The following is a 22,402-nucleotide window of genomic DNA, read 5'->3' as shown; positions in this document are numbered from 1 at the left end:
TTCCTTAGACAAACATGTTGTAATAGACCCCATCTACAGACCACTACTTTACAAAACTGGAAGTAGAACCACCTGCCCACAACAGACAGAACCGTATAAATTCAGGGCAGAATCACAATGACAGCGCTTCATGTGGAGGCCTCACAGCACTGAAGGTGTCACTCTGGAGGGAGACAAAACATTTGCAAGAAAATCAACTGACTCAGCGAACTGTAATTATTCAGCAGTGGCACTGAATTACCTCAGCCTTACACCTCCCAGTTTCCTATTCTATTTCCCGAATTTGATTACACTTTGTGACTTAAACATTAGAATAAACACAAATTCATTGTAAAAATTAATATAAAAATTATAGAAATCTGCACTTTGTATCTCCTCTGCATTCCAAACTTGCTTCTGGTCAAACCTGTGCTTGGTTTCGAATCACTGCTTGCAAGAAGGATCGAGCATTGTACGAATGATATTTTTATTTAAGTTGTTGTGTATCACAATCAGTTGAATTTCCTCTTATTATTGATACATAATGCAAACCACACTGATTAATTACTAACTATTGCATTATTACATTAAAAAACAATAATTGCCTGGATTTTGTTGATCAAGTTCAGATCACATTCCAGCACAAGTCAAATGTCTCAGAGCCACAGCAGCTTATTCTTCAGATTCAGCTCATATAATGACCAATGGAGGGCCTTTTTTTAGCCCCTCTCCCATGTATCTGTATTTAGAACATCTAAAGATTTTCATTCTTTTAACCTGTGATTCATTCTTTATCCAAAATTTTAAAAAAAGTAATTATAATAAATGAGAGGATTCACTTCAAATTATTCCAACAATTACATGTGCAATGAATGAGACAGGTGAGGATAATGCTGAGCCTGCAGGATTGTTATTTAACATAGGATTTCTTCAGGGCTGGATCCTGTATGACACAAAGTGCAATTGTTCCTTCAGCTCTTTTCCAAATATATCTTGCATAAAGAAAAGATAGAAAGGTTGAAATGAAATGAACATGCATTCTTTATTTCAGTGCTGAGAATACAGCAGATTGCTTTTTATTTCTGGAACATGGAGAGCAGGAAATTGCAGGAGTTGACTGATCTCAAAGAACAAAACAGCACAGGAACAGGCCACCACGCCTGCACCAACACATTAAATCAGCCTTTCAAAAGTAAAAACCTTTCGCCTCTCTGCAGTCTGTATTCCTCTATTCCCTGCCTGTTCATGTATCCATCAAGATGCCTCTTAAATGTTTAAACAGTGCAACTGTATCTGCTTCTATCACCTCCTCTGGCAGTGCATTCTCGACATTTATCACCTTCTGTGCAAAAAACCTGTCTCTCACAACTCCTTTAAACTTTCTACTTTTACCTTAATCCCATGTCCCCTAATAACTGACATTCCCATCCTGGGGAAAAAGACACGGACTATCCGGTGGACTAAGTTTGAAAGTGGGAGAGTTTGGACAAGAGAAAGCTGAGGCCTGCGAAGGTGGGGAAGCCTGTCGGATCTTCTCACAATCAGGCAGCTGATTGGTTGCCAGTGAGCTACAGGAATTAGGACCTGCAAGAAGGAAATGTTAGCTGCCAAGAGCTGCTAGCCCATTGACGGCCAGCAGCTCTGTGCCTCTCACATCAGATTCCCATAGGAAAAGTCAATATTTTTGAGAGGGATGGGGAAGGATTCTTGGGTTAGGGGTCAAAAGGAGGGAGTGAGGAGTCAGAAAATTAGGGCAAGATCTGACTGACTGTCTGCAGACGGCCCCCTTCCCTAACTTCTGCCCTTCCATTGTGCAAACATTATGAGGGACATCCCCATCAGTTGCTCTCATTGATTAACCATCAGATAGGCCAAATTAATTGCAGACTAGGCAGATGGGGCCCTTCAAATGGTCTTTAACTGGCTCCTGGAGAGTCTTAACTGAAGATGGGGTGAACTTGGGTCTTAATACCCAAAGCTGAAAATGTGTTGCTGGAAAAGCGTAGCAGGTCAGGCAGCATCCAAGGAACAGGAGAATCAATGTTTCGGGCATAAGGCGGCGCTTTTCCAGCAACACATTTTCAGCTCTGATCTCTAGCATCTGCAGCCCTCACTTTCTCCTCTTAATACCCAAAACATAATTACATAAAATCACCACCGCCATCACATCTCACTAAGCTCACTTTCCACTTCCATGGTCGATTATTTTTGTAGCAGGAGGTGCAGGAATAATGAACCAGTAGAAATGCAACTGAGAGGTCTGTTTTCTCTAGTTTGTGATACTGTGACTCTTATAATTTTACAGACCTAACTGTCTTCAGTATATACACTTACTTAGTATTTAATGGGACGAGAAAGCTATCTCCAGCAGTAAGTTTGGTAGTCTTGCCATCGATCACCACAACAGATTTACCCTCCTGAAAAAGAGAATAATTGAAGAGCCATCTTTACGTAAAAGTTATGATTATGCTTGGTTGTGATCTGTCATATATAAAAAAAATATATTATACCCTCGTGACACACTGTTAAGGCCAATGAGCACTTGTGAACGCGTGACTTTCTAGTCTCCAAATCCAATCTCTGCTGAAACAAAATAAATCAACTGCATACAAAATACAGTCAAGTGTTTGGGAATGGCTTGAAATCATTCCAACTCAGTCAAGCAGAGGAGTTGCTTAAAACACAAGCCATTTCAAAGTTCATGTGACTGTAGAATAGCAAGAGCGCCCTCAGGTGGTCAAAGTGAGACTTACAGCCCATGGTTAATTTATGTTCGTGAATATTGTAGTGTCCCAGCAGAATTCAAAGGCACATTTCATGACTCAGTAAGTATATTCTAATATCACAATGCTTTTTCATTTATTTACATTTCCTATCACCATTCATTGGTAGAGTGACAACCATCACCATGTCACGCCTTGGTTTTCTTTCTCTACTTGGTTTGCATCTTCTCCTCCTCCAAGGCCTTGTATTGTTTCACCCACTCTTCTTTAAAATCTTCATTTTACTGCTTCCCAAATCTCACCTAGAATCTCTCACTGCTGCACTGAACAACTCCTCAGTGATCTCAACCTCCATCTCAGCCCATCTCTTGAAAACTGCACTCCAACATTTACTCACAGCACAACTCCAGCTTTTCACAAACAGTGAGCTTCACCAAGCCGGTACTGCCATTGGATTTTCCTGAGCTCCAGTTTTGCTCAGTTGCACAAAACAAATACAGTGGAATTTCAAACGTCCACTCTCTGCTGTGCTGAACTAATTGTGGATTGGCTTCTTTTCAGCCCTTCACAGCTCCTAGAACCTCTCTGGGTCCTCGCTACGCAGAGGTATCCAACTGCTCTCTGACTTCTATGTACCCAAATAAGCAGAGCCCATGAAGTTCAATGGACTAAATATTAATTGTGTGCAGGCCTTACAGAGCTTCGAGGTCTTCCCTGAGGCCTCAAAACACAGGTATTCAACTCCTTTAGGACTTCATGACACAGCAGTACACAGAACCCATGTAGTTTCAACTGCTTTAGCAGTCCTGCCTAACATGGATAAAAGCAAAATATTGCAGATGCTGCAAATTTGAAATAAAACAGAAAATGCTGGAGAAACTCAGCAGGGGTAGCCACATCTGCAGAGAGAGAAACAGAGGTAATGTTTTAAGTCTGATATGACATCTAACATGGAATCTCCTTTTCCATCACTCCCACACTGTCTTCTAGTCTCCTTGCTGGTCACCTTTCAGACTCCTCTTCAGTGAACCCTGAACTGTCCTGAGTGACCTATTGAAACATCTGCAACAGATCCTGTTGCTAGGCAGAATTGAACATAACTAATACTTTGGAAGTCAAATATAGCATCTTTTGAATTGCGTCGACTCCTAATGGTGCAATGTTCACTGAATTTTGGCTCCTGCAGCATGAATCGATACAGCAGAAAAAAAGGATTCATCACAATATTCAACCAGATATGAGTCACATATTGTAGACCATTAGTGGAAAGTCCAGTGAGAGGTGAAACAGAAGGAGAGCATCTCTATTTAATCTTCCAGCTTGCCTGGCCAAGGACACTCCAGATATCAGATCACAGACTTAAGTGCCTTTCAGGTGACTTTGTAGAAAAAAATTGATTTGTTTATTTGGGATATTTTAAAATAGACTTGTGCAATGAGTAAGTTAAAAAAAAAACTCTCAAGACAATGAATGAACAATTCAGAATGATTGAAAAATTAATAATGGAGTGTGAAAAACTGACTGGAAGTGTGGAAGGAAAAAAACTACTCCAATGCACGTGGGATTTCCTTTTTGTCTTTGCAACACTTTTTGAATAAACAGAAGAAAAGCCCTAAGGATGAAACTTGTGAAGTTGTGCCAGGTATCCATGTAAACATCGCAAGCCCTTACTGAAGATTTGACATGAAATGCACACTGTAGCACACAAAATGCTACCAGATGAAAATTGAGCATAAAGAATTGGGCAGAAACGTGCCTAAGGCTGGCACATCTCATTTCCCGTCCCTCTGTAAGTAAAGAAGCAGGTGCAGCAGCTGTGAAGAAGGCAAATGGTATGTTGGCCTTCAGAGTGAGAGGATTTGAGTATGGGAGCAGCAATCGAGCAGGACCTTGGTGAGACCACATCCGAGTATTGTGCGCAGCTTTGGTCTTCTTCTCTGAGGAAGGATGTTCTGGTTCTGAAGGGAGTGCACCAAAGGTTTACCAGGCTGATTGCTGCTATGGCAGAACTGACGTATGAAGACAGATTGGATCAGATAGGGCTATAGTCACTGGAGTTTAAAATAGTTGGGGACAGGGGGTGATTCTCATAGAATTCTATGTAATTCTTACAGACCAGACAAGATAAATGCAGGAATGATATTCTCAATAACTGCAGAGTCTAGAAGCAGGGGTCCTGGTCTAAGGATACAGGATGGCTATTTAGGACCAAGATGAGAACATAGTTCTTCACTCAGAGAGTGGTGAGCCTTGGAATTCCCAGTCATTGGAAGTGAGGAGTGGCATGGTGGCTGAGTGGTTAGCACTGTTGCCTCACAGCACCAGGGAACTGGGTTCAATTCCAGCCTCAGGCAACTGTCTGTGTGGAATTTGCACATTCTCCCTGTGTCAGTGTTGGTTTCCTACAGGTGTTCTGGTTTCCTCCCACAATCCAAAGATATGCAGGTTGGATGGATTGCACATGCTGCACCATAGTGTCCAGGAATGTACAGGCTAGGTGGATTAGCCATGGGAAATATAGGGTAGGTGGGTCTGGGTGAGATGCTTTTCAGAGGGTTGGTGTGGACTTGATGGGCCAAATACTTCCACTCTGTAGGGTTTCTATGGTTTGAGGCAAAAAGTTTGAATGTTTTCAAGAAGGAAATCCATTTAGCTCTTGGGCTAAAGGGATCATAGGGTATGGGGTGCAAGTGGGAACAGGGTACTGAATAGGATGATCATCCTCAAAAGGGCTGAACGACCCACTTCTGCTCCTATTTTCCATGTTTATCTTGATTTTTTTTCCATGCTTGTGCTCTGCCCATATAGCTGATGAATACCTTAGCTGTAGCTTTTGAAAGTCGTGGCCAAGATGACAGTGATTTCATTCAGTGTGGACCATATGATGCCGGCCATTTGTGAACCATTGGCATCTAGACAAAGATATATCTTTAAGCTGCAGTAGCTCTGCCTGCCAGCTATGAGGCAAAAATTAAACCTTATTCTGAAAGCATATGGAAGAACTGAAAGCTAGATTTGATTCATGCTTAAGAATGTCAGAAAAATATTATGAGATGAACATTAAAGCCTCTTACCAGCTGCCATATCCAGGTGTCTGCACTCTGCTTTTCCTCACTCTCTCCAGTTGCATACACTACTGTCTGTCAGAACCACACAAACAGGCACATCACAATTAACAGGCACAAACCGATGATAATATAAATTATTGCAACCAAGCTCAACAAATCTCTAACAGAATTAAACTCTTTCTTTCACCTTGGTCTCAAACTGATCACCAAACATGTCAATAACACACTTTTCTTTGATATCCTGATTGTGCTGGCAGAGCCAATCTTGAAGTGAAAATGGTTTCATAACAGTGCTAATAGTGTTTAGACAAAATGGAAGTTCTTTCTGCAACTTGTCTGTGAATCAAGCAAGAGATAAAGTCACAGTTAATATTGATAATCTTTATTTACCAAGTAATAGCTAAATATCACAACTATAACAATGTGACAGAGATTCATTCTAAATCTTGACACACAAGTACTCAGTGGTGCTGTTAAGTGCAAAAATGCGAAGTCTGCTGTGTTCTCCATGCACAAACCTTATGCTAGGCACTTTACTTGCATGATAAAAATCAAATAAAAACAAACGTTTTAAAGTCAGATGATATCAATAGCGCAGGCTTAAATTATTTGGATATATTCTGTACCTGGATTTGGTTTCCCAGTTCTACATTCTTCAGAGTTGAAAAATCTGTAAGATAAAGGAAATAATGTTCTCCAACTGATTTGAGCAATACTTACTCGGCTTGAAGAAGAGTGGCCAGAAACATTCACATTATTCGACTGAATGAAGAAAGATGGAGTAAGAGCACAGAAGGACCATAAGCCCATAAGACATAGGAGTAGAGATTACGCCATTCAGCCCATCGAGTCTGCTCCGCCATTCAATTATGGCTGAGAAGTTTCTCAACCCCATTCTCCCACTTTTTCTTGACAATCAAGAAGCTATCAATCTCTGTCTTAAATATACTCAATGACCTGGCCTCCACAGCCTTCTGTGACAGTGAATTCCATAGATTCACCACTCTCTGGCTGAAGAAGTTTCTCCTTATCTCTGTTCTAAAATGTCTTCCCTTTACTTTAAGGCTGTGCCCTTGGGTCCTAGTCTCTCCTATCAATGGAAACATCTTCCCACGATCCACTTGGACCATGTGGTACACCAACACTGGCAGAGATAACTGTTGCACTAAATGGCGTTTCTAGTGGAATATGTTATTCAACAACATTACTTGAAATTCTAAAGATAAATAAGCAAGTCTACATGGAGCAATATCAACAAATGCAATGGAGATAAAATGTAAACAGAAGCAGATGTCTGTAAAAGGAAAAAGAGGCAACAATGAGCATAAGCTCCTGAGAGAGCAAGGCTGGGCAAATCAGATGATCAGACCATAAGACATAGGAGCAGAAATTAGGCCATTCAGCCCTTTGAGTCTGCTCCGCCATTCAATCATGGCTGATAAGTTTCCCAACCCCATTTTCCCGCTTTTTGCCCGTAACCCTTGATACTCAATAACCTATCTATCTCCGTCTTAAATATACTCAATGACCTGGCCTCCACAGCCTTCCAGGGCAATGAATTCCACAGATTCACCACTCACTGGCTGAAGAAGTTTCTCCTTATTTCCATTCTAAAAGATCTTCCCTTTAATCTAAGGCTGTGCCCTCGGGTCCTAGTCTCTCCTACCAATGGAAACATCTTCCCAACATGCACTCTGTCTAGGCCATTCAGTCTGCTGTATATTTCAATTAGATCTCCCCTCATCTTTCTAAACTCCATTGAGTATAAACCCAGAGTCCTAAAACATTCCTCATATGTTAAGCTTTTCATTCCTGGGGCCATTTGCATGAACCTCCACTGAACACGCTCCAGGGCCAGTACATTCTTCCTGAAATATGGGACCTAAAACTGCGCACAATACTCCAAATGTGGCCTGACAAGAGCCTTATAGAGCTTTAAAATACATCCCTGATTTTATATTCAAGTCCTCTCAAAATAAATGCCATCATTGCAAGATAAATGCCATCGACCTGCAAATTTATCTTGAGAGAATACTGGACCAGAACTCCCAAGTCTCTTTGCACTTCAACCTTCTGAATTTTCTCCCCAGTTAGAAAATAGTCCATGCCTCTATTCTTCCTACTAAAGTACATGATCTCACACTTTCCCACATTGTATTCCATCTGCCACTTCTTTACCCACTCTCCTAACCTGTCCAAATACTTCTGCAGTCTCCATGTCTCCTCAATGCGATCTATCTTTCTCCCTCTCTTTGTATCATCTGTAAACTTAGCCAGAATACCCTCTGTTCCTTCGAGATCATTGATGTATAAAGTGAAAAGTTGTGGTCCTAACACTGAGCCTAGTGGAACACCACTTGTCACCAGCTGCCATCCTGAGAAGAATCCTCTTATCTCTACTCTCTGCTAGCATCCTGCCTCTGAAGCCATGGGCCCTTATCTTACTTAGTAGACTCTTATTTGGCACATTGTCAAAGGCCTTCTTGAAGTCCAGGAAGATAACATCCATTGGCTCTCCTTGGTCTAACCTGTTCATTATTTCCTCGAAGAATTCTAGCAGATTTGTCAAGCGCAACCTCCCCTTGATGAAACCATGCTGACTTTGCCCTAGTTTACCATAAACTTCCAAGTATTCAGAAATCTCATTGTTCACAATGGATTCCAGGATCTTACCCACAACCAAGATTAGACTAATTGGTCTGTAATCTCCCCTCTTTTGTCTTCCTCCCTTTTTAAACAGGGTGCCAAGTTAGCAATTTTCCAGTCCTTTGGGACCCTCCCTGATTCTAGCAATTCCTGAAAGATCACCACTAACACCTCCACTATCTCTTCAGCTATCTCCCTTAGAACTATGGGGCGTGGTCCATCTAGCCCAGGTTATTTATCCACCTTCAGGCCATTCAGTTTTTATAGCAACAAATAATAAGGAGCAGCCCAGAAAAGGTAGAGGTGTTGCACAAATATTGTGTATCAGTCTTCCAGTAAGAGGACACTAATATCATTACAAACATATCAAATCATCAATGGGCTAAAGAGAGTAGGGAAGAAATAAACACAATAACTATCATCAGAGAATAGGGGGAACTAATACGTCAATAATTTCCCTGGCTCTGATGGGTTGCATCTTAGAATTTTAAAGGAAGTAGCTACAGAAATAATGGATGCACTGGTAGTAATCTTCCAAGAATCCTTAGATTCTGGAAAAGTCTCAAAGAATTGGAAAACTGCCAATATAGCACCTTTATTCAAAAGGGAGACAAAATAAAGGTAAGTATAGGCCAATCAGCTTAACATCTGTCCTTGGGAAATGGAAGAGTCTATTATTAAAGATGTAATAGCAAAACATTTGGAAACATGTAATATAATCACACAGTGTTTAGCATGGCTTCATGAAAGAAAAGTTACGCTTAACAGATTTATTATGGCTCCTTGAGTCTGTAACAAGCAGAGTAGATGAAAGTTACCATTAGATGTAATATATTTGGATTTCCAGAAGGCACTTGATAGAGTACCACACAGAAGATTAGTTAATAATGTAAGAGCCAATGGTATTGAAGTTAAGGTAAAACCATTGTCCCTGTTATGGACCAGACCAAACCACCTCTAAATATTCAGAAGATAGTCTAGGCCCTAATGTTTTCTTATTTTAAAGATAAATGGAAGGTGTTGCATTCCAGACGCAATTCGATTGGTCAAACTACCGGATTTAAAGCAAAACACACTTTATACATCTACTATTGTTAAAATACAACAAAAGAGAAGGAATTGGAATAACAACTCTATTGGAAAATTGAACAGAATAATTGATGCAGTAACTATTACTAATTAACTGTTCCAATATATTAACATCCCATGAACACACTCTAAGCAAAAGGCAAATTCAGACACAGGTTGTCTTATATGCAACTTCTGTAGCGGGCAGCAAGCCCCCAGCTTTTGGCTGTAACTAAGAAAGGGAAATAAATAGTTTACACTTTTTCATGATCCCAACAGCAACTGCTGAAAGCTAAACAGAAAACCCTGATTCTGTGGGTGGGGGCTTGACTACACACATTAAGGCTGATTCTATTGTTCCAAGTTTTTGAAATTGAAACATCCAAGGCTTCACAAGTTGTTTATCATCTCACAGACTGCTCAACATCTCTGCCTCAAAGCCTCTCTTAAAAATAAAGGACAAAATAACCTCGGAAAGGCATAGTATTGTCACTTCCCAGAGGACCATAGAGCTGCTCTCTCATTACAGAGAAAGAGAGACAATTGATGGTTAGTTTAATCTGAGGGTCATCATGCCTCACGTTGAGAAGTGGTACATTAACTTGAGAATTGGCTAGCTAATAGAAGACAGATTTCAGATAATGGAAGTATTTTCAGGATGGCAATCTGTAAGTAGTGGAGTGCTACAGGGATGATTGCTGGGGCCACAAATATTTACAGTATATATTAATAATTAGGATGATGGAAGCAAATGTGCTGTTGTGTAATAACGCATTATTTTTCAAAGTAGGTGCGTAAGTGACAATATGAGATGGTGCCGTCGAAAGGAATGCTGGTGGTTCAGTAGATGTCTACAGAGTAGTGAACTGTACCAAGAATGGCATCTGGTAAATGGGGCAGAAATAAGCGATACCCCAGGTGTGTGTCAGGTAATTAATAAGGTCAGTTTGGTAAGATAGGGCGAGAGAACTCACTGGACCCCGAAATGAAAACCCACCCCCACGAAAATCTCAATGCAGTTGTGACTTAGCCAAAGGAACATAAGAATCACCACAACACAAGAATTTCACTCTGAATCACAAAGCTATTTGCAAACAACTATTGTGTATTTATTTTGCTGTTAATGGCACAGTTCAGCACCATTTAACTTGCAAAATTGAAGTTCTCTGTCAGAACTTCCCTTATTTTTGAAAGAGTTTTATTAACTGAAATTGCACTTTTGATGAATGGTGAACAGTTACACAACTGTTCTGCAATTGATTTGAATTTTAGGTTCAGGTGCAGTCACAGGACCAAAACTAAGCAAATTACATTGTAGATGTACTATCTTATCAACTCTCCAGAATTTGATAGAAGTTGCAAACAAGAAATTGTGAAAGCATGTCTGGTGAGTCAGAGAATACTCAGAGGTCAGAAATATTTCAGCAGCTATTGGGATAGTGGAATCTCACTTGTGAAACATTATCCTGAACTCCCAGGGTGTTTTTTGCAATATTTGTGCATTTTGGTGCGTTAATGCTGCAGCTGTGGTGCCAGTGTCAAGCTATTGCATCTCACACTAACTGTACGATTAGACTGTAACTGCAAGCTGAATCCAATGTCACTACAGAACTCAACAATGGAACAAATTAGTCAAAAAATGTGGTGCTGGATAAGCACAGCTGGTCAGGCAGTACACAAGGGGCAGGAGAGTCGACTTTTCAAGCATAAGCTCTTCATCAGGAATTCCTGAAACATTGACTCTCCCCCTCCTCGGGTGCTGCCTGACCAGCTGTGCTTTTTCAGCACCATGCCTTTTTACTCTGATCTCTAGCATCTCACTTTCTCCTAATGGAACAAAGTAGTCATTTTTTACATATATGAAGTCTAACAACACTCTGCTCCAGAGTGGGTTTCGGCCAGAACACATGGTTTATTCTCCTTAGCGCTGGTGCATGGCTTGCACCAATGCTAAATTTATAATACAAGTGTAAGAATTTTGCAAGTTTGTTAAAAAGATTTCTGAAAATTGATTCATAGGTTGTGTATGATGCCAATAAGGTCAGAATTAATTGCCCATTCCTATTTTCTCTTTCAGTGTGGGTGTGAGTCACCTCCTTGAAACATGGATGCCTGCGGCAAAATAAGTTGGTGGGCAGTTTCAGGATTTGGATTCAGTGATGCTGAAGGAACAGTGATATCTTCCCAAGTTGGGATAATATGCCACTTAGTGCTTCCATCCAACACTATCTGTCCTTGTCTTTCTGGACGATAAAGGTTGACAGTTTGAAAGTTGCCATCAATATATTCTTGGTCAGGTTCTGCATTGGATCTTGTGTTGGAGGTGAGGGAATGAATGCTGAAGGTGGTGGATATTGTGGTGACTAAGTGGGAATCTTTATTGTGTTCATGTGGAACTTAGAATCATACAGCACAGAAACAGACCTTTTGGTCCAACTTATCCATGGCAACCAAACATTCCAAACTGACCTAGTTCTATTTGCCAACATTTGGCCCATATCCCTCTAAATCCTTCCTCATTGTATACTCATCCAGATACCTTTTAAATGTTGTAATTATACCAGCCTCCACCACTTCCTCTGGCAGCTCATTCCATACACACACTATGCTCTGCATGAAAAAGTTACTGTCAGATTATTTTAAAATTTTCCTCCTCTCACCTTAAACCTATGCCTTCTTGCTTTAGACTCCCCCACCCCAGGAAAAAGACCTTGGCAATTCATCCTATCCATGCCCCCTCATGATTTTATATATCTCTACAAGGTCACCCATTAGTGTCCGATGCTCCAGGGGTATAAACCCCAGCTTATTCAGCCTCTCCATATAACTGAAAACTTCTAGTCCCGCAACATCCTTGCAAATCCTTTCTGCACTCTCTCAAGTTTAACAACATCTTTCCTATAGATGGATGATCAGAACTGTACGCAGTATTCTAAAAGTGGTCTCACCAATGTCCTGCACATCCACAATACGACGTCCCAATTCCTATACTGAATGTCCTGATCAATGAAGGCAAGCGTGCCAAATATCTTCTTCACCACCCTGTCTACCTGCAATCCCACTTTCAAAGAACTATGGACCTGCACCCCTAGGTCTCTTTGTTAAGCAACACTCCTCAGAACCTTACCACTAACTATATATGTTCTGCTCTGTTTTGGCTTACCAAAATGCAACAACTCACATTTTTCTAAATTAAACCTCAACAAGCACTCCTCGGCCCATTGGCCCTTCTGATCAAGGTATGTTGTACTCTGAGGTAATCTTCTTCATCGTCCACTATACCATCTATCTTGGTGTCATCTGCAAACCTAATAACCATTCCTCCTATATTCACATCCAAATCATTTAGGTAAATGACAAAAAGCAGTGGACTCAACACCGATCCTTGTGGAACACCGCTGGGTCAGATCTCCAGTCCAAAAAAACAACTGTGCACCACCACCCTCTGTCTCCTACCTTCAAATCAGCTCTATCCATATGGCTACTTCTCCCCCTGTTCAATGTGATCTAACCTTGCTAACCAGTCTACCATGTGGAACTTGTTGAATGCTTTGCTGAAGTCCATACAGACAACATCTGCTGCTCTGACTTCCTCAATTCTTTTTGTCACCTCTTCAAAAAATTCATTCAAGTTAGTGAGACACGATTTCCCATGCACAAAGCCAGTTTGACTATCACTAAGCAGTCCCTTGCCTTGCCTATCAAAGCCATGATCCTCCATTCACCACTGTTTTTTCGAGTGTTACAGGAGCTTGACTCCTTCAAACAAGTAGAGATTATTCTATCTCACACCTAGCAGACTTTGGACAGACCATGTGGCAGGCAGAGAGTCATTTGCTGCAGAATTCCCAACAATTCCAGTCAGAAGCAGAACATGATATCTGCCCTCAATGTCGAAGCTAATAGACTGTACAAAGCAATGGACAACATATGGAATCTTTACAAAGTGGAAGAAGGCCATTTGGCCCATTTGAGGAAACCCATGCAGACATGGGGCACATATGCAAACTTCACACAGACAGTCACAAGAGGCTGGGTCACTGGCGATGTGAGGCAGCAGTGCTAACTACTGAGCCACCATGCTTATGTCTTTTTGTTTCATGTTCTGGAAATGTTAATCACCTCATCCCTTCCCCAACCCCAATCCGTAAATTATTTTAAACTCCTTGTGACCCCTTTGTTTAGGTTTTCCCAATAGTGTTAGTGGGAATACACTTTCCCAATAGTGTTAGTGGGAATGCACTTTTCTAATAGTGTTAGTGGGAATGCACTTTCCTAATAGTGTTAGTGGGAATGCACTCCATTGAGAAGTCAATGGAGTCAAGAAGGGAATGAGCGAATAAAGTTACACAATTAGTATCCTACAGAAAAAGGGGAACAAAAAAACATTTGATATTGTATTGTGTTTTTGTGTACATCCAGCATCAGGATACCTGAACTTTGGTTCATGAAATGCAGAACAAAAATCATGTTGTACATGACGAGTGAATACTTTTTTAAACATTTTACAAAATTATCAAAGATTTCTTACTCCTTTATGATGGGACCAAGCTGGGTGCCCAAGTCTGCACAGTAGAACCATCTCACAAACAGTACATCAGTGGAATTGTCTACATAGTATCTGTCAAAAGAAATCTAAGCATTAACCTTGCAGTTGCATCTTTTGGTGACATATGAATGTTCCTCACAGAAATACAAAAAAACCCCAAGCCTGTCTAAATGGCAATCTTAAAAATGTATAACCAGATTCAGTGGAATGTATAGTTACGCTCAAATTTCCAGAAGAACCTGCTTTGAAAGTTTATGAACACAATTCAGCTGGCAAAGCCAGCACATGTGGAGTAAATCATTCCTGTTGCAGTGTGAACTACTGACATTTTTCTTCCTATGATAAATAGGGCTATTTATTTCATTACCAAACAACAATAAGGGAATGTTTCTGCAGTGCATTGGATATCACAAAACATATTTATAAAAAGTGATTTTGATTTCATCAATGAAATTATTGTCATTATCGTTCCAAGGATATTACTCTGTGAATGTATTTTTCTAATCTAAATTTCAGTTCTTCTTTTTGAAATCTAGCAACAGAACAAAATATTGGATTAGACACTCTCACTTACCCTTTTCCAATGCAGTTTTCTAATTAGCCATTCAAAGGTCTGACAATTTTCTGTTGTGTCTGGCAGAATTCATGAACTCCCTGGCTGACTTCAGCTTTGTGCTTTTTTTCCCTTTAGGAGGAAGCTCCTTTTCCTGATTTCTTCAGCTTCCAGCTTTCTTTAGCCTATCTTTTTAATCTTTAATCTCTTTGATCTTTCTATTGAGATCTTTTGCACTGCATTACTTGGTATCTGAGTTCTCAGCAGAAAAATGTGTTGCTGGAAATGCGCAGCAGGTCAGGCAGCATCCAAGGAACAGGAGAATTGACATTTCAGGCATAAGCCCTTCTTCAGGAATGAGAAAGGTGTGCCAAGCAGGCTAAGATAAAAGGTAGGGAGGAGGGACTTGGGGGAGGGGTGTTGGGACTGCGATAGGTGGAAGGAGGTTAAGGTGAGGGTGATAGGCCGAAGAGGGGGTGGGGGCAGTGAGGTCAGGAAGAAGATTGCAGGTCAAGAAGGCGGTGCTGAGTCCGAGGGTTGGGACTGAGATAAGGTGGGGGGAGGGGAAATGAGGAAGCTGGAGAAATCTGCATTCATCCCTTGTGGTTGGAGGGTTCCTAGGCGGAAGATGAGGCGCTCTTCCTCCAGGCATCGTGTTGCCATGGTCTTACGATGGTGGAGGCCAAGGACCTGCATGTCCTTGGCGGAGTGGGAGGGGGAGTTAAAGTGTTCAGCCATGGGGCGGTTCGGTTGGTTGGTGTGGGTGTCCCAGAGGTGGTCTCTGAAATGTTCCGCAAGTAGATGGCCTGTCTCCCCAATGTAGAGGAGGCCACATCGGGTGCAGCGGATGCAGTAAATGATGTGTGTGAAGGTGCAGGTGAATTTGTGACGGAAAAGGAAGGATCCCTTGGGGCCTTGGAGGAAAGTGAGGGGGGACGTGTGGGCGCAAGTTTTGCATTTCTTGCGGTTGCAGGGGAAGGTGCCGGGAGTGGAGGTTTGGTTGGTGGGGGGTGTGGACCTGACGAGGGAGTCGTGGAGGGAGTGGTCTTTCCGGAATGCTGATAGGGGAGGGGAGGGAAATATATCCTTGGTGATGGGGTCTGTTTGGAGGTGGCGGAAATGACTGAGGATGATACGATGTATCTGGAGGTTGGTGGGGTGGTAGGTGAGGACCAGTGGGGTTCTGTCCTGGTGGCGACTGGAGGGGCAGGGTTCAAGGGCGGAGGAGCGGGAAGTGGAGGAGATGCGGTGGAGAGCATTGTCGATCATGTTTGAGGGGAAATTGCGGTCTTTGAAGAAGGAGGCCATCTGGGTTGTACGGGTTTGGAACTGGTCCTCCTGGGAGCAGATGCGACAGAGGCGAAGGAATTGGGAATATGGGATGGCGTTTTTACAGGGGGCAGGGTGGGAGGAGGTGTAATCTAGGTAGCTGTGGCAGTCGGTCGGTTTATAGTAAATGTCCGTGTTGAGTCGGTCGCCCGAGATAGAAATGGAGAGGTCTAGGAAGGGGAGGGAGGAGTCTGAGACGGTCCAAGTAAATTTGAGGTCGGGGTGGAAGGTGTTAGTAAAGTGGATGAACTGTTCAACCTCCTCATGGGAGCACAAGGTAGCGCCGATACAGTCATCGATGTAGCGGAGGAAAAGGTGGGGGGTGGTGCCAGTGTAGCTACGGAAGATAGACTGTTCCACATATCCGACAAAGAGGCAGGCATAGCTAGGGGCCATGCGGGTGCCCATGGCTACTCCTTTGGTTTGGAGGAAGTGGGAGGATTGGAAAGAGACGTTGTTCAGAGTGAGAACCAGTTCAGTCAGTCGAAGGAGGGTGTCAGTGGAAGGGTACTGGTTGGTTCAGCGGGAAAGGAAGAAGCGGAGGGCTTTGAGGCCTTCGTGATGGGGGATGGAGGTGTATAGGGACCGGATGTCCATGCTGAAGATAAGGCGTTGGGGGCCATGGAAGCGAAAATCATGGAGGAGGTGGCGGGCGTGGGTGGTGTCCCAAACGTAGGTGGGGAGTTCTTGGACTAAGGAGGACAGGACCGTGTCGAGGTTCTCTGAGTTCTCATACTAAGAAGAACTGTAATGTACAGCTTTTAACTTTATTTCTATATTTTTTTACTTTTGTATCTAAGATTTTGTCTCTAGGCATCTTTGTACCTAAGATGACAACATTGTACACTTTCCACCGTAATCATGTATTTCATGGCAGTTGATAATAAAATCTAATTCTGATTTTAATTCCATCTTTATTTAAGCTAATCTAAGTACTGTGAACCACTACACTAATTGTTCAACTTTGTCAAATATCAACAGTGCCATATAGTTATTGACAGTGGTGGAAGTGAAGTTCTGCAGTGCAAGGGGTTTTATGTGGCAGAGACACAACCATAAAGGTTGTGGTAATGCATCAGTTATACTACTGAATTTGTAATTCAAGGTAGCTGGTATGAGAATACAGAAAGTATAAGTTCAAACCCCGTACAGCAACATGAGAAATTGAAATTAGCTTTAAAAATTGGCAACTGTTAGGTTGCCAGTAAAAGCAAGCGTTCACTCTTTAACAAGATTCCCATTTTTTTTCTTCAAATAGAGCATCCATTAATTTTGCCTTTTACTTTACCTGAGTCCGTCAAACTCTGTCTTCAGCCTTGTCCTTTCAAAAACCAGCCCCACTGTGTTGGCCTGTCGCTGAGGGGAATGGGGTATCCGAGCTGGTAGCAAAAACATCTGAGGTTGGGGTGGGAAAGGAAAAGAAAGATTGCCTCACTTGGCTGGTTTGCAACGCAGAGTGATGCCAACAACATGGATTCAATTCCTGCACTGGCTGAGGTTTCCATGAAAGACTCTCCTTCTCAAACTCTGCTCTCCCCTTTGCTGTGCTGACCCTCAGGCTAACTTGTCTCTGTCAGATGAGAGAGCAGCCTTATGGTCTGGTAGGACTATGCCAACTTTACCTTTCGTTCTCAGTTGCATCCTCCTATTTCCATTTTTAAATGTACTTTCAATGATGTTCATTCTTGTCCCCACAAGTGAAACATTACTGGTGTCCCAGGAGAGACCACCTCTTCAATGCTTTCAGGCTCCCTATAAGTGCTTTATTGATTGCAATTTCTTAGATATTCACCAGTTCAACTGAGAAATGTTACCCCATCTAAAGGAAGTCAATCTGAGCTTTCATTCACAGAAACAGAAAATTCTCCATTCTATCAGCTCTCCTGGAAGGAGCACCTAAAAAGCCACTTTGACAAAAATTTACTTTTTTGCCCATGCTTTTAGTTTTCTCATTGGGTAGGGTATTCCTTTATTATTTGATAAGACCTCTCAGAAACCATTCAAAACTCTTTAGCATTGTAAAGTAGAAGACAGTTTGTTAGGACTGTCCTTTTGCAGGGTGATGTAAGGACTGCATGTTTCCTCAGGAACTGTTTTACTTCCCAAATAGCATTAACATTGAAAATTCACTCACTCAGTCTTTCTTATCTCTGAGTCTCACCCAATTGGATTAGATAATAATTGTACTTTTCTAATAAATGCAAAAGGAATGTTTAAAAAGAGAAAAGTTCATACCAATTTTAGTTTCAGAAAAGTCCAATACCTTGAAAGAAACTCCACTTACCTCTCCTTCTCGAATATGCACATCTTTATGTTTTCCTTTCTCTATGATCTTCAGGCACATGTCACCTTGACATTGGTAAAACAACTAAAAGAGAATGAATTGAAAAATATACCTGATCAGCAAATATTTGTTTTGTTTCACAAAATGTTATTAGCTCACTTCGAGGCTGCTACAAGGTAAAATTGAATAAGAAAGTGGATAAAGAATGGAAAACAGGAACAGAACGTTCCCATGGTTTCTTTGAATGTCAAGGTGAGCACATTAGATGGTGATCAACACATCAGTCCCAGCGTCAAGAAAACTTGGTGCCGATTGCTGACAGGTGAGCATGAGCTGACAGCATTTGAATCCTTGGGTCTACTTTTTTGGCCTTCCAGCAGCAAGATAAATACCTTTCGTACTCATTTTGTACAGTAGGGTAATGGAGAGAGGAAGTTCAGAGGCAAAGACAGGGGTGTGAATTTTAGTTAGGAAACTAGCCACCTTGTTTACAGCTACTGATGACCAGACCAACAACCAGAAAAATGAATGTCATTTACATAATACCATGCAAGGATGTAACAAACACTACATCGGGCAGACAGGCAAAAAACTAGCCACCAGGATACACGATCACCAACTGGCCATCAAAGGACATGAAACACTATCACTACTATCCTTACATACAGATGAAGAAGGACACCACTTCAACTGCGACAACACATCCATCGTAGGACAGGCTAAACAGAGACGCTTACAGGAATTCCTCGAGGCCTGGCATTCAACCTGGAACTCCATCAATAAACGCATCAATTTGGACCCCATTTACCAACCTCTGAGAAAAAGAACCGGAAATAATATCACTCACCTTAACAGACCAAGACACATAAATAGAAAGCGGGACAGAACATCAGTGCTTCACTGGAGGCTCACTGATGATGTTACCCAGCATGGTGAGGAAATGTCTGAGAACAAACCTGCCAGCTCAGTGAGCAAACTTACAACCTGAACCTCAACCTGAGCTACAAATCTTCTCAAAAATATGTCTATCATGTGTTGGAGGTGGCTGACCAATTTGCATGTAAACAACAGGGAGCACTGATAAGAACACTTCTTAATAACAACAATAACTTATATGTTGTTAATGTAATGAAATGTCCCAAACAGCTTCAATGGATTATCTATTATAAAATCAAGTAGGATAGTGAGTCACACATAGGAGTGTTAGGTCAGGCAGCCAAATATTTGGTCAAAGAGGCTCATTTAAAGCAGTGTATTAATAAAGAAAAACAAGATACAATAGAGCAGTTTAAAGCAATTCAGGAGCCTGGGGCTTATACAACTAAAGGAATGGACATAAATGGTAGAACAATTAAAATTGAGGATGGATGAGAAGCTAGAATTAGAGAAGCACACATATCTAGGATTTGTGGAGCTGGACGAGATCACAGAAATAAGGAGGGACAGTACCACAGAGAGCTCAAGAACAAGGATGAAAATTTTAAAGTTCCAATTTTGTTTCAATAGGACTCAATGTGAATCAGCAAGCGCAGGATGAAAAAGGGTCATGTTGTGCTGCAAGTTAAGACAAGACCAGCAGAGCTTTGGATGACCCCAAGCTTTTGGAGAGTAAAATGTGGGAGACCAGCCAGCAATTTGTTGGAAAAATGAAAGGAAAATACTATAGATGTTGGAAATCTACAAATACAGAGAATGCTGGAGAAACTCAGTAAGTCTGGCAACATCTGCTGAGAAACAGAGTTAGAGACAAAAAAAATTACAAGTGCTGGAATCCAAGGCAGACAAGCAGGAGGCTGGAAGAACACAGCAAGCTAGGCAGCATCAGGAGGTGGAAAATTCAACATTTCAGGTGTTAGATTTCAAGTCTGAGATGACCTCTTTAGTATGTGTCGAATATAGAGGTAACAAGGTCATATATAGTGAGTTCAGCTGCAAATGAGCTGAGGCAGAATAGAGTCAGGCAGTACTGTGGAGACAAAAATAGGCATCTTAATGACGAATGATGTTGGGAGTTCGTTTTGTGATTTAAATGCGAAACCAAGGTTGAAAGCAGCCTGCTTTATCTCAAAGTTAAAAATCACACAACATCAGGTTATAGTCCAACAGATTTAATTGGAAGCACACTAGCTTTCGGAGCGACGCTCCTTCATCAGGTGATTGTGGAAGGCTCGATCGTAACACAGAATTTATAGCAAAAATTTGCAGTGTGATGTAACTGAAATTATACATTGAAGAATTGATTGTCTGTTAAGCCTTTCATCTGTTAGAATACAGTGATAGTTTCACTTCTTTCATGTGGCAATCACAAAACCCTTTTTTTAAAAGTTGCATTCTCGGGTTAGCTGTTAACAATGGTGATAGCTAGACAATGTGTTGAAGGTGTTAGCCCCCTGTGTTCTCTGTCTATGACCTGATGTTTAGATTGATTCCAATCTAAAAAGTGAAATAACAGAGTTTTTTCTAAATTCATGCAGTTTTTGAGCTCAGAGTTCGACATGAATCTATGTGGTTTTTGAGCAAAGTGCAATGTAACTTTGTACCAAAAAAATTCACCACACACAATATATATGTGTGCATGTGGGTCTTTGTCTGTGTGTGTGTGTGTCTGTCTGCAACTTTTAAAAAAAGGGTTTTGTGATTTACACATGAAAGAAGTGAAACTATCACTGTATTCTAACAGATGAAAGGCTTAACAGACAATCAATTCTTCAATGTATAATTTCAGTTACATCACACTGCAAATTTTTGCTATAAATTCTGTGTTACGATCGAGCCCTCCAAAATCACCTGATGAAGGAGCGTCGCTCCGAAAGCTAGTGTGCTTCCAATTAAACCTGTTGGACTATAACCTGGTGTTGTGTGATTTTTAACTTTGTACACCCCAGTCCAACACCGGCATCTCCGAATCATGCTTTATCTCAGACTGAGACCAGAAATAGGGAACGGAGTTTGGAGTTGGGACTGAAAACAGTGGTTTAGACTTCCAATATTTAGCTGGAAAAACTTTTTGCTTGTCCAGTTTAATAATTTAACAGCAGTGAAAAGTGCATGGAGAATGCACCAATGAGATGATGCCTAACACTTAGCATTGACAAAATATATCTTTTATCAGCAATTCTCAAAAATTATTTTATTAACTAGGATCATCGCTTCAACTATTCAAAACACGGCTATAACTATATTTTCATTAAAAAAAACTTCCCAGGGAAATTGCTAACTTTCATGCCATCCAGTTTTAAAGTTAATACCACATTTGCTGCAGAGGATATATTTTATTTTCCCAATCCAATTTCTATCGTTTTATTTCCAGACAGTTTAAGTTAATATCTGTGTGAGTGGTGTACTGCAATATTCCTCACTGAGTAGTAAATATATGACTGTTCAAAGAGCCTGCACAATACAAGAAGCAAGGGGTTAAATTCTGAGCAGAAAATAACTGGCAAAAGTAGTAAGAAAGAGATTTTACAGGTTAATCAGTAATACTGGAAAGAAATTAAAGTGACTTAATCATTTACCAGCCATTAACTCATATTGCTGACTGTCTGGATTTTGAAATCCTGTTGCCCAATATTTTCTTAAGCACTTAGCAAATGCTCTGATCTGACGTATTTGTGTATTTCAAAACATTTGTTTCAAATTGCTTTATATTAGGTAAATAACCTAAAATTGTAGGTTAATATATAATATTTATAAATACTTATATCACAACTTTCAATTTTTTCACAAAAATGAATTGAAATTTCAAAAAAAAACATCATTAACATCAACAGCAAAACTATAGTGAGGTCTGAAAGTGGTTATCCAAGCAGATTCTTCAGAAAGGCAAAGAATTTATGTGTCATGGAACAGGATAGTTTTCTCAGTGAGTACACAGAAAAGGTAAGAAGCATAAAGTAGCACAAAGTTATACAAATGAAATGTCCCAGTTTTATTATGTGCCTGTGTTAGCTGATGCCAAGCCGTTCCTCCATAATCAGCTGAGCAAGCAGTTTGTATGCTGCAAATAGCTTCATCAATCCTAATTTAGAGGGGTAACAGTTGAAAATTCCGGTTTCCATTCAGTGACCTGGAATGTACTAGTATGTGGTTCAGCCCTCAATATACATGGGACAATGGGTGAAATCACAGCCAAAAGAAATTATGGGTGCAAGCAAATCAGAAAAATATCACTAAGAAGCCAAGTGACTGGAAAGGTGGTGGTTG

The 22,402-nt window shown here is 41.0% G+C and overlaps 1 protein-coding gene across 4 annotated transcripts in view; it reads right to left on the bottom strand.

The window, feature by feature from the left end:
* Positions 1–444: 444 nt before the first annotated feature.
* The window catches only part of haao (3-hydroxyanthranilate 3,4-dioxygenase), a 45,612-nt gene continuing 23,654 nt past the window's right edge, over positions 445–22,402 (bottom strand). For all 4 annotated transcript variants that reach the window (XM_087991285.1, XM_087991284.1, XM_087991282.1 and 1 more), the window contains 8 exons: positions 18,200–18,283; positions 17,204–17,310; positions 14,016–14,105; positions 6,397–6,440; positions 5,958–6,106; positions 5,777–5,842; positions 2,314–2,396; positions 445–971 (listed from right to left, as the gene is read on the bottom strand). In XM_087991285.1, the coding sequence (XP_087847411.1) occupies positions 890–971; positions 2,314–2,396; positions 5,777–5,842; positions 5,958–6,106; positions 6,397–6,440; positions 14,016–14,105; positions 17,204–17,310; positions 18,200–18,283 (705 nt within the window). In that variant the 3' untranslated portion in view covers positions 445–889. The remainder of the gene's footprint in view (positions 972–2,313; positions 2,397–5,776; positions 5,843–5,957; positions 6,107–6,396; positions 6,441–14,015; positions 14,106–17,203; positions 17,311–18,199; positions 18,284–22,402) is intronic.

This window comes from Chiloscyllium plagiosum, unplaced genomic scaffold (assembly GCF_037043375.1).
Source record: "Chiloscyllium plagiosum isolate Xiang-an unplaced genomic scaffold, Cpla_swu_hap1 HiC_scaffold_10, whole genome shotgun sequence".
In the NCBI taxonomy this organism is placed as follows: domain Eukaryota; kingdom Metazoa; phylum Chordata; class Chondrichthyes; order Orectolobiformes; family Hemiscylliidae; genus Chiloscyllium; species Chiloscyllium plagiosum.
Note: the sequence above shows the minus strand (reverse complement) of the source record. Positions and strands in the feature narration are given on the sequence as shown.